Source organism: Vombatus ursinus, unplaced genomic scaffold (assembly GCF_900497805.2).
Source record: "Vombatus ursinus unplaced genomic scaffold, bare-nosed wombat genome assembly UNPS02015175.1, whole genome shotgun sequence".
NCBI lineage: Eukaryota > Metazoa > Chordata > Mammalia > Diprotodontia > Vombatidae > Vombatus > Vombatus ursinus.
In genome coordinates this window covers 12,242,011-12,259,830 of record NW_020954953.1, presented here as the reverse complement: position 1 = coordinate 12,259,830, position 17,820 = coordinate 12,242,011, and the positions used below count along the sequence as shown (strand labels likewise).

The 17,820-nt window shown below is 34.1% G+C and overlaps 1 protein-coding gene across 5 annotated transcripts in view; it reads right to left on the bottom strand.

Moving 5' to 3' along the window:
• Nucleotides 1-17,820, bottom strand: part of LOC114031547 (protein quaking) — a 197,685-nt gene that overhangs the window by 120,341 nt on the left and 59,524 nt on the right. For all 5 annotated transcript variants that reach the window (XM_027846695.1, XM_027846694.1, XM_027846696.1 and 2 more), the window contains exon 2: nt 13,787-13,929. In XM_027846695.1, coding sequence (XP_027702496.1) covers nt 13,787-13,929 — 143 coding nt within the window. The remainder of the gene's footprint in view (nt 1-13,786; nt 13,930-17,820) is intronic.

Here is a 17,820-nt window from a genome sequence, read left to right as displayed (position 1 = left end):
AAATATAAATTAGATAAAAGGTAGTTTGAGAGGAAGAGCACTGGCAGTTGGGTGATAAAGAAAAGCATCAAATATGAGATAGTGACTGAAAAACAGCAGTGAGTACAGTACAAAGGCACCAAGAAAAGAGATAGAAATGTTACATGAGAAACAAGGACAGTCTAGTCAGATCAGAATATAGGAAAGGGACTAATTTCCACTGGGGCTGAAAAGGTATGTTGGGGTCAGGTTTTAAAGAGTTTTAAAAGCTAACCAGAGGAGTTTATATTTAGTTCTAGCAACGATCAGGAGCAGGGTGACCAGTGCTTAAGTTATTTTGTTAAATATTTGTTAAAGGTATTTTGGATTCCCCAAGAAATATATGGTCTAATGATATGAATAGGCAATCCTCTAAGGAAAAAAAAAAATTAGGCTATCAAAACTACACAGAGGAAAAAAAAATGCTCCAAATCACTGATGATTAAAGAAATGTCAATTAACACAACTCTAAGGTTAAAATTTACACTCAACAGATTACAAAAATTACAAAAAAAAAAAATAAGAATTGTTGGAAGCACTGTGGGTACACAGGCACACTGGTACACACAGCTATGAAGTGGTCTAACTATCCCAGAAAGTAATTTGAAATTTTGTCTCCAGGTCATTAAAACTGTGCACATCCTTTGAACTGGAATTACTATTATTTCCATTATTAGACCTATACCTCCAAGAGATCAAAGAAGGAAAAAAACACCAATAAGCACAGGAATATTAAGAGCAGGCCTTTGCTGTAGCAAAGAACTAGAAACAAACGGAGTCCCCAAAAGTATATGAATAAAATGGAATATTACTGCACATACAAAATAACGAAAAGAGGTAGTGTCAAACTCAAATGTGAATAGGAGTATGTAAGGATTCCCGCAGGTTGCACAATGATTAAGAAAACCACATTATCTATGTTCTATTGTATTTTATTTATTTTGTTAAATGTTTACCAATTACATTTTAATCTGTTTCCTGTGGTTGTCTGACATCTCTGACAAAAGAACAGTTTCAGAGAAACCTCAAACAACTTGCATCAACTGATCCTGACTGAAGAGAGCAGAACCAGAACAATTTATACAGAGTAACAACACTGTCAGCAATTTTGAAACACAAATTCTTATCAACGCCAAGACTAACCATACTTCCAGGAGTTATGTGAACTTAAATACAATATATTAAAAAAAAAAAAAACCCTCATCTGTCTTCTCAAAATCCACCCCTCCTCCAAATGTTTCTATTTTTGTTAAAAGAAGCAATATCCTTCCAATTTCTCAGGTTTGTAAACTTGGCATTAACATTTTACTCCTCAATTTCCTTCACTTCTCAATATCTAATTAGCTACCATGTCTTGCCATTTCTACATCTAGGACATTTCTCATCCTTTCTCTCATGCAACTATCACCACCATAGTTCCTTATCCTCCTCTCTCTTTCAGATTATTGAACAACTTCCTGATAGGAATCCTGCCTCTAGTCTCTCCTATACACGGCAACCCATGATTTTCCTTCAGCACAAATCTGACCATATCACTTTCCTATTTTAATCAATTCTAGTGGTTCCTGATTTGCCTTTAGGATAAAATATAAACTCCTACTTTTAATTTTTAAAGCCCTTCACTATCTTGACTAAACTTCTTTCCAGGCCCTTCATCTCTTTCCCCCATGTCTTTGCACTGGCCATCCAGAAATGCCCTACATCCTCACCACTATCTGAAAGAACCTCCTTATTCCTTCAGGATGCTGTTCAAGTACCACCTTATACATAGAATGTTTCCTGATCTTATTTAACAACTAGTACATTTCCCAGTCCCTAGCTACTTTACATTTTACTATTTTGCATTTATTTACATTTATTCTGCACTACTTTTCTTCCCCCGATAGAATATAAGCTTCCTGAAAGCAGGGACTATTTCAATCTTTGTATTTTTATCTTCAGGCCTGACAGGCAAGAGCATTTAATAAAAGTTTGTTGTTTGGTCAGATGAGTAGATATATCTACTACAGGTGTTTGTGACACTACTCTCTCCTGCTTGTTCCTCAGTCTCCTTTGCTACCTCATCTTCCATATCACAATTGAGTCCTACCTGTGGATGATACCAAAAGTCCTGTCCCAATTCCTTATTGTTTCTCTCTCCATATACTCCCACTTAATAATCTCATTAATTCTCATAGGTTTAATTTTACTCTATACAGATGATTCACAGATTTTATATATATACATACACACACACACGGAGAGAGAGACAGACAGACAGACACAGAATGCACCAATTTCTCTTTGACTTCAATTCCAACATCATCAATCACTTAAAAAAGGAAAATAAAAGATCTGGCAGGGTCGAGTTTATCATGTTACTTATGACAAGAATCATTTCATTGAACATATTTTCATATAGTATTGCAGTATTCTTAAGTAGCTACCAAAAGACCACATTGAAAATAACTGAAGCTGGCCTACCAGTCTTTGCAGAGAATGAGGTGAGTAAATTCTATTGAGTCCTTGATAAGATCTTACTAATTAAATCACATATAATAAAAATATAGAAAAGCAGCAGGAAGAAGAGAATTATGTGACAGCTAAAAAACCAAGGGCAGACAGTATTCAACGAAAACAATACAATTAAGAGTTTTCAAAGCTGTAAAATCAAGACTAAAGAAAGGCCATTAGATTAGGTAATAAAGTAGATTCAATGGAAGTTCCTTTTTTTTTTCCCCAACCATAAGAACTGATGGCAGGAGGAAGAAGTGATGATTTTAACCAAAGAGCAATATAAGATTTGATAAATGTTTGCTGTATTGCTAAGGTGAATTCAGCTGTGTAAATTGGGGAATTGCTTATATTGAATTCTGTTGCAATAAATAAAGCTTCCAATAATATCAGCAGAGACTTGGTAAAGGTTCTCCTAAAGACATCATTTTGTAATGTTATTTGTTGTAATGAGATATAACATTCATCAATTTTAGGAAACAGTAAAAAAAAAAAAAAAAAAAAAAAGCTTGCTACCTGGAAGCATATGCTACAATTGATTCTCCAGAAAACAAATCTATAAGCACATGGCATAATGCAAAACTGGTAAAATAAATGCTTTGTAGAGGAAGAAACAGGTATAATAACTCTTTTTGATCTAGTCTTTTGCCCCAACACCACAAACTAAAACTTAATGATACTCCTTTTTTCTGTCAAAATATTAAGACCCTGTAGAAAAAGCATTTTGGATGAGGAAAAAAAGAGACAACTATCAGATGGTAGGTCATGTAATCAGAATTACCATAAAAAAAAACAGACAAAAAAGTATGTGGAATAAAAAGTAATTTTACAAATTCAAAAACGTAGCAGTATATGCTGCTCAAGGACCAATAAAGAATCAGGCCTTGAAAAAACATACCACTAGGATCCTAATATTATCATAATTGAGACTGTCAAGGTCATCTTTCTTAAAATGGTTTAAGCAGGGAATGAAAAAAAAATTAATCATAGCAGCTGCTTTGTCTACTGCAACCAATTTCCAAGTTAATATCGTTTGCACAGCATTAGAATTCATTCTGTGTTGATTTATCATGCCAGTTCTGCAGCTTCATTCAATTAAAACAATGTCACAACACTTTCAGAGAAAATCATTTCAAACAGCCTAAGCTAAGTGCAACTCTAAAGGCCAAAAGAAGGGAGGAAAAAAACATTAATTAACCCCCTATTTAAGTGCAGACCTTCTCTGTGGCTCAACAATTATAAATCTGCAAAGTGGCATGTTAATTTCAGAGGATAAGGCTTAAAGGACATAGTCACAATATGTGACTGCTGTTATTTGTCAATGCTGTATTTTCTTTTAAATAAAAATCACAGGCTTCTCCCACATTATTAAGGTACACATTTCCATTTGCCTTTATAAAACTTTACATTAAAGATAAAAATTTCTATTATGAATGTATTGAAATAATAGTATTCGTAACTAATCAGAAAATGATTAGTTTTGCCAAATGATTACAGTTGAAAGTATCAAAAAGTGCCTTTGATTTAAATGTTCAAAGAAAACTAAAAAATTAATGTGTTGGGATTTATATTTTCAGTTCATTTTAAAAAATCATCTTCAGATTCTTTAAGTGATTTCTGTGGCCACATGCTTAAACATATCAAATGTTGGGCACATCACAGGTATTAAAAAGAAATTAATCTAGCAGTGCTTTGAAAAATCAGGCAATCAGTCACTTCCAGTGACTATTTCTGACAAAAGTAGACAAGCTGGACCAATGGAATGAAAATGTTATCACAAACAAGACATGACCTTGGGAAGAAACTGTGAGAGTCAAGTCAGTGAGGTGAGAAAGTTAACACCTGGAAGACTTCCCAGAGAGTTCTGAAGAGGAAACAAAAACACGTTTAAAAATTTGGAACTATACCTAAAGGGCTATAAAAAACTGAATAACTTTTAACCTAGCAATGTCGTAAGATCTGTACTCCAAAAAGAGAAGAAAAAAAAAAGGAAAATGAAAAGGAAATGTACCAAAATATTTATAGCAACTTTTTTTTTGGTCGCAAAGATTTGGACATTGAGGAGCTGCTCATCAATTGGGGAATGGATGAACAAGTTGTGGTCTATGACTGTGATGGAATAGTACTGTGCTATAAGAAATGATGAAGGGGATGGTTTCAGAAAAATCTGAGCAGACATATAAACTGATATAAAAGGAAGTGAGCAGAACTATGAGTACACTGTACACAATACCAACAATATTTTAATAAAAATCAACCGTGAATGACTTAGCTACTCTAACCAATACAATTATCCATAATTCCAAAGAACTCATGATGAAAAATGCTATCCACCTCCAGAGGAAAAAAACAGATGATTATATATGGAAGCATTTTTTTAAACTTTCTTCATTTTTCTTGCCGCCCCCCCCACTCCTTAATCTAGCTAACGTGTAAATGTTTTGCATGACTTCATAAGCATAACGGCCATCATAATTCTTGCCTTCTCAATGCTTGGGGACACGGTGAAGGGAGAAATTTGGAATTAAAAAAAAAATTTTCTTAATTAGAAAAAGAAAATCTTACTTTAAAAGCAATATAGATGGCTATACTTCAAATAAAATTTGCTTTGTTAAAGCAAAAAGAACTGCAATAAAGTAGAATACAAATAAATTTTGTTCTGCTTAGGAAGGGCCTTTATCAAAATGAGAGCTGCACATTTGTGGTTTTAATATAAAATTAATGATAAATTGATCCAAATCCAAATCCATTCAGGGGCTTGATCGAAAACTTGACCTCAGTTCTACATTTGCTATACTTATAATCATCAAGGATGTCAACACACGGTAATTAAATAAGGCACTGATTAATAAGAAGACTATTTAGGATACTATTTGTTAAGTGTGTTGAAATGGAGTTTCTTTTTAAGATATAGGACCATCTGGTCCCTCCCAATCCTAAAATTCTGCAATTCTATGAAATCTAAATATCCTTCCTTAGCCACCTCTGAATCTCTGCTCAACAAACAGTAACAAAAGGAACAGCAACAAGCAACCATGTCCACCACTATTTATGAAGCACTTATATATGCCTGGCACTGTGCTAAGTGTTAGGAACACAAAGACAAGTAAAAAGAAAGACTCCTTGCCTTCAAGAACCTAACTGGGTAAAGATAATACCATAAGGTGGAGGATGGGAGGATAATGGTGAAGTTTAGAGAGTCAGATGCTGAGCCAAAGAGAGGAATGAAGTATGCCAGGCTTGGAAGGCTCCGGGGAGGAATTCACCAATGGGCCACCAGGGCAAAGGGATGTACCAAACACACAGATTCTGAGTTAAGTTCCATGGTGAGAAGGAAATGGAATCATGAACACCCTTCCCCCTAGCACTCATTAAACCTCTAACTCTAAGCCTACTTCATCCTGGGAATTTTCCCCATAAGTTGGACCCCAATCAACATATTTAATTTCCAAACAACACATTTCCCATAAATGACAATGATGGCAATAACAACTTTACAAGCTTCCACATAGATGAATAAACTTTCTTTTCAAAAAGCATCACAAATGTATTGCCAAAATTTGGAGAACAGGAGCAGCTGGGTGGAGCAGTGGATAGACCACTAGCCCTGGAGTCAGGAGAACATGAGTTCAAATCCAGCCTCAGACACTTGACACTAGTTGTGTTAACCCTGACTGCCTCACCAAAACAAAAAACAACAATAAACAAAATTTTGGATAACACTAGAGAAATCTCCAAATATAGGTCAATTATGTGTTTCCATATTTTATATAAAGCACACAGCTTCCATCTGCCAAATAAATTTATAAATGAAAGGAACAAAAAAAAAGTTACCTTTTCGAAAAAAGAACTATACCAAGAAATCTCAGGTATATACAGGATAACATAATTCTTTTATATAACAATTAAACAAACCACCCAAAAGCACTATAACATTACCTTTACAGACTATCACCACCAAATCTTTGATGCATGTTTTATTCGTGTATTAGAATTATATAAAATGCAATTGAGTATAGCGAGAATGTTGGATATTTTATATGCACATAGAAAATTGTTTGCTGTTTAAAATATATCACCAACATAATAGTAAGAACAAATGATACAAAACATGACATTTTTCAAGAAGATTATTTTAAATCCATTATGGTTCTGCCTATGGTTAAATCCAGTATCATCTTTCCTAAAAAGAACTAAGTATAGGGGTGGGGGGAGCGACGAGATGGGGAGAAAATTTGGAACTCAAAATCTTGTGGAAGTGAATGTTGAAAACTAAAAGTAAATAAATTAATTTTTTAAAAAGAACTAAATATAGTTTCTAAGTCAAAGAATTCAAATTAAAATCTTACTAACTACATGATATAGATGATTGAAAAAATTTTTCCACTGAAAAAATCTCAAATAGCACTTTCCTCTCATTGAATCTTCTTCAATGATATGACATAAAAATATAATATAAATTTAGTGAGTATAAAATTTGTAATGTATGCCAAGGAAAGATAGTGAGTAAATTTTACGCATGAATCCAGAGACTGCAGTGAACCAAAGGATGAAGGCACATGTATGTATGTACAAATTGTTTGATGCATCAAACATAAAGGCAATCAAGGCCTCGGCTATGGCTGAATGTACTAAGCGGCTTTCTGACATCCTGAAATCAAAGGTAAATAACAAAAATACACGTTAAGTGATTAGGTCCTACGCAATACTAGCCTTAATGTACACTGATCAAACTGAAAATCAGACCATGACTGCTTTTAAAAGTACTTCTCACAAACACATAAACAACTTTAAACACAATGCAACTGCACAAAGATTTAATATTAAGTTCTTTACCAAAATGAAGAGTCTTAAAATTAAAATTCTTAAAACAGAAGATTAGCTGGTCACTAAACAATGGAGGTGCACAGGGTTGGATTTTTTACAATAACATAGCCATGTGAACTCAGTCAATACTACGTTGCCAAAGAAGTTTGAAACAAGTGGTGGAGTCATAAGAATTCGTCAAAAAAGAAAGGTTATGATGGCAATTCAGAACCAGTTCGTTGTCACAACAACAACAAAAGAAAGCAAAACAAACAAACAAAAAAACCACAGAAGGGTTGTCCTTAAGGAGCTAATACTTATTGATCAATATAGATAATGGAAACGATTGGTAGAAACTGTGCAATGTAATTTAAGGTTGCAAAAATTTGGCACCTACTGAACTCATAGCAAGACACATAATGTAAAGAAAGCTGCAAGAAGGCACTTAATAAAATCCTTGTTGATTTACGTACACACATACATAGATGTTTATGAAACTTTATATATATATAATAATGTGTGTGTGTGTGTGTGTGTGTGTGTGTGTATATATATATAAAATGATCCAAATTGATAAACAACAATCTGTGAAGTGCATGCTGTTATTATTTCCATTTTACAGATGAGAAAACTGAGGCGGACAGCGTTGAAGTGACTTGCCCAGGATCACACGGCTAGTAAGTGTCTGAGGCAGGTCTGAATTCAAGTCTTTCCCACTTTAGGGCCTCCACTCTCAACCAAGCCACCAAGCTAGCACCTAGAATTATACCTCAAAGTATCTAAGAACTCAATGAAAAGCTATAGTGGAACAAGAACATTATCACTATTAACTAAATATAATAATGATCCAAAAACTTAAGAATGGTAATTTTCATAGATATAACTATACCAAATGTTCATAATCACCAAACTATATGGAACGAAGTTTTCAAAATATACACAGTAACAGAAAACAAAATCATGTGGGAACTGGATGAGACACATAGTGATCTTACTGTCCTATTTACTGCTCAAGTTTTACTAAGAAAGTTTTCAGGGAGGATGAGCTTACATCCTGATTATCTTTTAATTCCACAAGAAAAAAAATTTATTTGAACAGTAAACATAACATAAAACAACAGCAAGGACATGTCCCTGGACCATTGCTATCTGAAATCCATCAAGGAAAGATGAGAACAAGACGATAATAATGATAAAACTGTATAATATTCATAAACAAAGGTCCATAATCCTAATAAGAGGGAAAAATTAACACTTGTTCATCAATAAGATGTTCTCATAACACATTTAATGCTTTTAGAAAAAATTCTGGAACAAGATATCATTTCACCAAGTAGTAAAAGCATACAATAGGTATACACCATTACATGTGTCCAAAAATTATGAAAATTGTCTTACTTCCAATTGGTTCCTACTAAAATAGTAAGATACAAGATTTGAAATGAAAGTCAGGCCTTCCATGGCCAACATTCCACATGTTAACCAAGATATCAGAGAGAAGTATCTAAACAAAATGGTTGAGCAAAATAAATCTACTGATTTGTTTTACAGAAGCAGATTTATGATAGTGATTCAAGTCTACATCATCTCCATCATCAACAACAGAAAGGGGCTATCATTAAGGAACACAAACTTAATTTAGATTATGGCAGGAAACAGCAAGCCTGGAAGAATTTCACTTTTGTAGGTTGCAAAAATTTAGCAACATGTATGAAAAATAAAGAGACCTAGAAAAAGAAATCAAAACCATCCAAGAACAATCAGGATTCTCTTTCATAAAATATCTGAACACACAGCCACATACTACAATTATAAGCCTCAAAATATCATTGAGGACTCAATACACTGTACCAGATCTTAGACAAAATCGTTGCCCACAATCTGTTTGACATAACATGAATAAATTCGTAAGTTTTTTTAATGGTTGTTGCCATAACCAATTGATATGATCTTAATATTATTTGGGATAAAAAACTTTCAAAATACAAAGACCTAGAAGAATGGCTACACAGGACCAAGATGAGGTATATGTCAATCTCCAAATCTTGTCCTAGTTTGGCAGCTGATCCAAATATTCTTTCAGTGAATTTAAAAAAATGAACTTAAATCAATTTTTAAAAAAAAATTCAAATAAAAAAGCATTTCATCTACCTATGCAATATCACACATATTATTTAAAAAAAACAAACCTCTAGAAAGACAGTGCCTTTTCTCAGGAACTTTTTTTATCTTAACTCCAATGAAGATGAAATGACAATAAAACAACATTTACTAATCTATGACTTTCAATTTTATGTATCTGTTGAATGGATTTTAAGAAGTGAAGCATCTTGGAAGAGGCTGAATAGTCCAACTGTTATGAATATTAAAACTTATAAATTACCCCACCTGTTATGAATCTGCTTTAAATTTTATTTCTAAGGGTTCTTAACTTATGCAATTTTGTGGATGGCTGAGCTATGACTCAGTTCTCAGTCACAAAGACCAAGGAATTTCCATGGCTATCTAGTCTAATGACACATAATCTACATCATATCCAACAAGTTGTCATTCAGCCTTTGTCTTAATAACTACAATTAGAGAGAAACCATTTCTTACTGAAGCAGCTAGTGGCAAAATGAATAAAATTCTGGGCCTGGAGTCAAGACTTAAGTTCAAACCTGGCATCAGACACTTAACTATGTGACCCTGGGCAAATCACTTAACCTGATTTTCTCAGTTTCCCCAACTGTAGAATGATAATAGCAGCACATATCTCGCAGAGTTGTGAGGATCAAGTGAAGTAATTGTAAAGTACTTGGCACAGTGGCACATAGTAGGCTCTATATAAATGCTTATTCCCTCCCCTTCCCCAACTGAGGGAACTCATTCTATTTGCAGAACTTGTAGGATTGTTATTCAAAGTTTTACAACCCTAATTCAACTATACCATTAAAATAATATAGACTAAAAGAAGCACTATGGTGTTATGGATTTTCCACAAGCATCAGATTTGGAATCACATGACTTTAGATTCAGACCTTGGCTCTGCAATATTACTTAGTGACTTTGGACAAGTCATTTGTCTCTCTAGGCCGCAGGCACAGTGGATATAGCACTAAAGTCAGGAGTACCTTTTTTCTACTCAAGCCTCAGACATTTACAAGTCATACTACCCTAAGCAAGTCATTTAACCTGCTTGCCTCAGTTTCTTCAATTGTAAAATGGGAGTAATAAGCACCTACCTCGAAGAGTTGTTGTGAGAATGTAATGAGAAAATATTTATAAAATGCTTGGCATAGTGGCACATAGTAGACTCTATATAAATGCTTATTACCTTTCCCTTCCCTCTTAATCTCTAATGTCTATGCTAAGTATATACTCATTAATAACAATTAAAGATTTAAAATTCTCAATATTTTCCAAAAGTTCATTCATCAATTGGTTGACACTCAAAATTCATATAAATAAATTTTATGTTCCTAGAAAAGTCTACAAAATACTATAACGATGATGATGCTGATAATACTTTAAGGTTTACTAAGTATTTTGTATACAATGTCATATTTAAAGTTTATCATTGGTAAAATTAAATTGCAGTAATAGGATTTTCAAAACTAGACACCAAGTATAATGTGATACTTATAAGAGAAAATTAATTGAATTCCATCTTAGAATGCCAGAAACTTCTCCCTAAAAAGTGACTCTTTTCCTAATCTTTCCAACTTGTGAAACAGTGAAGTGAATCTTGTCTAGCTCTAGGATACCAGAGTAACTTTCATAGTTTGGAACAACAGTTCCCAAAAGCATAGGGGTCAGACAAGAGGACAAATGGTTAAGATGAAAGCTGTGGGACTGGTGCCTGCTACTAGCACAAAATCCTTGAGCACATTTCTCAATTCCAGCCAGCTCCCTATCACCTTCTTATTGTCTGTATCCCCAAGGAATTCTAGAACCTGCTTTACCTTTCAGGTGTCATCAACTGCTACTTCCCCAAAACAGTCTCCTCTCCTTGCTCACAATTAAAAAAAATGTTCATAGCTTTCTATCCGTATCTTTCTATCTTTGAAAAACTATTCATACAGAACAAAAAATGATTAGAATACCTGACTTCTGAAGCTATCGTTCTTTTCTCTATGAAAACTCAACTCAAGGAAGAATAAACTCCCTGACCCTATTTCCTTAATATATCCTCACTCTTCAATGACAGGCAACTGAGCTTCTAGAAATCCAGTAACATCTAATGAAACCACTTTCTTCAATGTTATAATTTCCTTATATGCCAAGTAACAGGATCATAGATTTAGAGCTGAAATAGACATTAGAGATCATCTAGTCCAATCCCCCCATAAGATGAGGAACTGGGTCCCACAGAAGACAAGTGCCTTGCGTACTATCACAAAGAAAGTAACAAAGGTGGGATTCAAACCCAGACTCTAAATTCAGTGCTTTTTTTAGTGGCACAACAACTACACCGCCTCACCAATCAATGTCTCTTTTCATTCTTCATTCTTATTTTACTTGTAGCATTTTACCACCTCCTCCTTGACTCTTTCTAACAGATTTCATGACACTAATTTCACATCTCAAAATCTCAGAGTTGGAAGATACAACCTCAGAGGTTATATTCCAAAAATGTATGAACTGTACTGTATGTGGTATAAGCAGTGAAGGAGAGTTTAGATGGTTGAATAACTTAATAGGGAGAAACCTTAATACAATCTTTGACTGTCTCATTAAGATGTAGTAATTCATACAAAGATTCCCTTTTTAATTAAGAAGAGTTGTGACAAGTTACATTTTTATATATTGAATGTAACATGATCAATTTCCACAACCTTAAATTTGTTAAGTTTAAAGTGGGAATGTGCTAGAAAAAATTTTTTCACAGGCTTCCTTATCTTTTAGTTCCCACATCTGCAACTAGGGTTTCTCAAAAATTACTTTAATTCTTCTCACCTCAAATATTGAATGGTTCTAGTACCTCTACTTCATAGCTTACACAACTATACAGAGCTAATTTGTCTCTTTTACCATGATTTATAGAACAAAAGGCTAAAATTTTGAGCACAATTAAACCGGTCTTAGTATCACAAGTGCCTTATAAAAATAATAACTGCAGCTAGATTTTACATAATACTATGTGCCAGGTACTGCATTAAGACCTTTACAAATATGTCATTTGAGCCTTACAACAACCCTAAATAAGAAAATGAAGGCAAACAGAGGTTAAGTGATTTGCCCACAGTCATGTAGCTAGAAAGTATCTGAGGATAAATTTGAATTCAAGCCTTCCTGACTCTAGGCCCAGTACACTATAAATTGAACCATCTAACTCCCCACAAAAACAGCTGAATTAATATTAAAAATATTAAAATTTCATTAAAATTCACAAGCTCGTATTTCCACAAAAAACTCTTTAAAAATTCTTAAAACATATATTCTTTGAAGAAATATCTGCTATTCTGTCATTGTAGGGATTACGTCAAAGAACAAATGTTTTAAAATGTTTTTATATCCTTTCACGTGAACTAAGTTTGAAATACTTTTATATTCCTTCACATACATTAAATACATTTGATGACCAAATTGTACCATTTTTAAGCTTAGAAATTCTTAAATTGGCTAATGATTACTTCTAAGGGTTATTTTAAGGCAGATTGTCCAAATTTTTTATTTTTAGGCAATTGGGGTTAAGTGACTTGCCCAGGGTCACACAGTTAGTGTCAAGTGTTTGGTCTGAGGATTGATTTGAACTCAGGTGCTCCTGATTTCAGGGCCGGTGCTCTATCCACAGATTGTTCAAATTTTTAACCACAAATTTTGTGCCTATTCAAAGTCTTCTTGAAAAGAAGTCTGTGAATTTCTGGATTAATCCAAAAGTCATATACCATCTTCACACTTAAATATGTTCACAAATCAATATTTGATCATCTGCACTGGGAAAAGATTTATTTGCTTTGCAGTTCAGTGATATAGTTTGTAGTGATTTCTTAAGAACTTACATATTGCACATTCAAGCATTCACAAACAAAATCAACTCCTTACAAGAAAAAAAAACATTTTACCACCTTTCCATTCCATCTTTCTTTAGACAAAAAATTTGCCTAAATGTAAGAAAAAAAAACTTCCTATCTACAAAACTGAAAGGGTGGCAAGACAGAATTAGGAACTAAGCAAGACAAAAAGATTTTTTTTCCCAACTATTCCTAATTAATTGTAAATCATTTCTTCAAAATGTGTCTTCCTTATTTGGTATGACATAAATGTCTAAAACAAACATGTAGCCGAAAGAAAGAAAAATGAAATTAAAAAGTTAAATCAAAAAATCTCTTTATTAACTGCCATTTCAAACCATCCACATTTCTACTCCCCAAAGTTCATATAAATATATTTGAGGCATAGTGGTGTTAAGCTTCTCAATAGTGTTATCTCCCTACAACAAGAAGTCAAACCGAGAAGATGATGCAATAGACAAGTTGCTACTTACATCGGGGTATTCTTTTACAGGCACGTAGAGTTTCTCTTGTAACTGAACAATAGGTCCCACAGCATCAGGGAGCTCTGCACTCCTTTTCTCTGTACTCCCATTTAAAGTGTCATTATACATGTCTTTTCGTACTCTGCTAATTTCTGTTAAGGGTAAAAAAAAAAAAAAAAAAATTTATCAGCTACCAGAATATTTGCTAGTACAAGAAAAATGTATTTTTAATTTTTTAAATGAATTTAATCATTGTCAACAATACAACCAATGCAGCATAAAGACTTCTTTAAGGATAATATATCAACTTGTTATGTATAATTTGTATTTTTTATTAAAAATATTAAATTTCACAAGGTAGTAATAAAAATCATGCTGTTAGCAGTTGCCTTCTGAACTTTTTTTCCTCTTTTTTTGTCCTTCTTTACTTACTCACTAATTCACCCTTCCTCTTCCCACCCCATAGATGCTTCCTTTTAATAAACAAATCCAATCAAGTAAAACCAATCAACACATAGGACAAGTCTGGAAAGGCTGCTCTCATTCCGCACCTCAAGTACTGATATAGGCTTCCACTAACAGTCTTCCTCTTCTTTAGTCTTTCAGAGTTGTTAGAATGTAAAAATTATTGACAATACCTGACCTCAGCAAAATTTCAACAAATAGAGTAGCCTTTTGGGAAATCAGAAATTAAGCCAATCAGCTGGTGAGGAGGGGTGGGGAGGGTTTATCTTATTCAATAGCACCATACTCAGAACATGTTTTAAATGGAATAACAATATCAAGTTTGTATAGGCAAAACTAGTAATAAATTGTTTTAATAAGACCCTTGAGATCCATGCAATGGGGACAGGATTATAAATGAGTCTACCTCATTACAAGGCCCTTATGGTACTTCTATAACTAAATCAGTTTATGTGATATCGAAGTTGGTTCTGTTTTGTGAAATTCTATCATACAGGTATGAGTGAGTGTGTGTGCAATGGGGTGAGCACAAAGAAATCCATTTAGTGAATATCTTCAAGAGTAGTTCTGTATGAAATTATTATCTACACATCCCAGAATAGAGAAGGACAGCATATGTAGAAATAACACTGGATTACAAATTAGAATACCTGGGTACCAGTCATTTCTACTTTACTACTTTAAGCAAATAATTCACCTCCCTTGGCCTTAGTTTTCTAATCTAGCAAAGGTAAAACTTAAGTTAAATGATCTGTTTCCAGATCTCATAAAAACACTACTTGATTAATCTAGTTATTCAACAAATTAAAAATTATAAGATAAAATAGTCCCTTCCCAAATCCTTCCCAAAGAAGATACTAGGAGAAACCAATCAGAGACAGGGGTCAGAAGGGTACTTTCAGTTAAAGAAGCCCAGGGAGTAAAGGGAGCTTCCAGGGTGAAAAGAACTTCTAACATGAAGGTTAAATCTAGTCAGGAGTACAACCTTGGAGACAAAAGTGAACTCTGACTTGCCCTTAGACACAACCACAACCCCTTTCTTTTCAAGTTTCACATTCCCCCAAACTTAGGGAAATCAGTCTTTTCATACTCAGACTTCTCTCATCCTGGTTTCCCAATAAGATTCCTTTTGGCTTCACTTGCCTCCCCTATCTAGCCTGAGGATGTTAACATTATAAAGGCTTCTCAACCCTCTACTACGCAAATCTATACTCCATCAATCAGTAACACCAGGTAACCCCTACCATCTATTTGCCTCACTCTCAGACCTTATTAGAGAAAGTCAGAAGATGATGCAGACAGTGATAAAAATTCGTAACATCTAATCTTGTCTGAGTCTTTAACGTTGATTGTCTATCCTTTTATTTTACTGTTATTTCTGTATATTACATACATGATTGTCCCAAAACTTCTCCACATTCATAAAGACTTCACATTAAATCTCAACAGGGAGTACCAACTCTTCTTGGATTAAGATCAAGGCCATCCAATTCAAATTCTCAAACTGCACTCCACATAAAATCATCTGCTGCTGTCTTTTAAAAAATCCATCCATTTTACAATCAAGGAAATTGAGGCAGATAGAGGTTAAGTGACTTGGCTAAGGTTACACAACTAAGAATTGTCTAAATCAGCATCTGAATTCAAGTCTGTCTTTCTCCAGGTTCAGTACTCTATCCACTAAACCACCTAGCTCCAATTCCTTTTGTCTATAGTTGGCAAGGCATAAGGTAAAGTAGGGGTAAAAAAGCTGGATCCAAAACGTAAATCTGGGTGCCAATGATGCAAAAGACAATTTACCTCTGTGGGTCTCAGTTTCCTCATATAAAAATTTAGGTATAATAAAACCTATACTGGTTAGTGCACATGGTTTTATTAACAATAGAACTGTGTACCTGAGAGAGACAGAGAGAGAGAGAGAAAAGCAAGGTAAAGAAACAATGGTATTCATTACCCAATGTATGGATTTATGCGAGAACAGACATAAGTTTAATCATTCACCAAATTTATTGAACAACTACTATGTAATCAGAGATTAGATGATGTAAGGATAACAAAATAAAGATAAAGCTCCCCCTCAAAGAGCATTATGTTCTAGTGACTCTGAATCATGGCATATCAGTCTATCAGAACTTTTCATTTTAATACCTGAATATTTTCAGTATACTTTGTTCTATCAACTCATAACTATCAACTCTTCTACTTCTTAGTATATAAATTCCTTTGAAAGATTATGTCTCCAAAAAATGCATCCACTGGGCATACCGTCCATAATAAAGCCTGTACTGAAAGCCTCTTCTCAACAGCTTGGTAGGACCTGGCAGAGAACTGTTTTGGCCTTTGAGAACAAGATGATTTCCACACTATGAAGAATCAGGATCTAAAAAACATATGAATGAGAACAGCCAAAGCTTCCCCCATTCCCGATCTGGACACATATGGTTTATAATCTTCAATCAAGGTGGTATCACAATCTATTATTTTACCCCAGAGGATGGCAAGCTCTATGCTCATTATCCCTCAGCTCACATAGCAGAAGCAATTGACAAACCCTTGTCATTTCAATCTCCACATTCTTCAGAGTCTTCCTCACACAGACACCACTTTAATTCAGTTCTTCATCATAGCTCTCCTGTCTTCCTATTTTATCTCCCCTGCCTCAGTCTTTTCATAACTAATCAATCCATTCCAGTCTGAATCCCACAAAGGAATAACCAGGGCAGGAATCACAAACCAAAGGGAAGCCTATATATTTGTCACATTTAACCAACAGAACTTTCCAGATGGCTCCAAGTGCCAAGTGCAACTGTAGTCTACTGAAACAGGTACACAGGGATGGTGCTGCATAGATCCAAGCCCAGGTTAGGGTTCAAATCATAAGAGCAACAATCAAACTTTGCCCTGATTCACACCACTTTGGGAGCACTAAAAGTTTACAAGTCACCAGTTTGAGCTGTCCCTTAGATATGGAAAGAATACATCCCTGAATAGCTCCAAAAAACAACAGAAGATCAATGTGCACATTCTGCCCAGTGTGCAGACTGGCCCTAAGATCAAACCCACAGTCAGGAAGCAGGCTGAAAAAATGAGGGTGGAAAAAAATCTAAACTAAAAAGCTACCTCGGAGACAAGAATTTTTAAAAAAAAATTTGGGGGTGGTGGTGAAAACACTAAATAATGAAAGAAAGAAAGAAAGAAAGAAAGAAAGAAAGAAAGAAAGAAAGAAAGAAAGAAAGAAAGAAAGAAAGAAAGAAAGAAAGAAAGAAAGAAAGAAAGAAAGAAAGAAGAGCTATGGAAGAACCAACTGGAAAGATACCAGCTTGGAACAAAGAGTATGAAATCTTACCCAAGAAACAAATTTCCTGAAAATTAAAATGGACTGGGGTAAAAAAAAAAAGATGATCACTACATGAGACAACAAAAAAAGCTTGAAAATTAGAAGAAAATATAAGATATCTCATAGTAAAAACAACTGATCTAGAAAACAAATCAATGAGAAAAAAATTTAAGAATCACTGGAAAACCTGAAAGGTATGACAGAAAAACACCACAAAACAAAAAACCTGGAAATCATATTT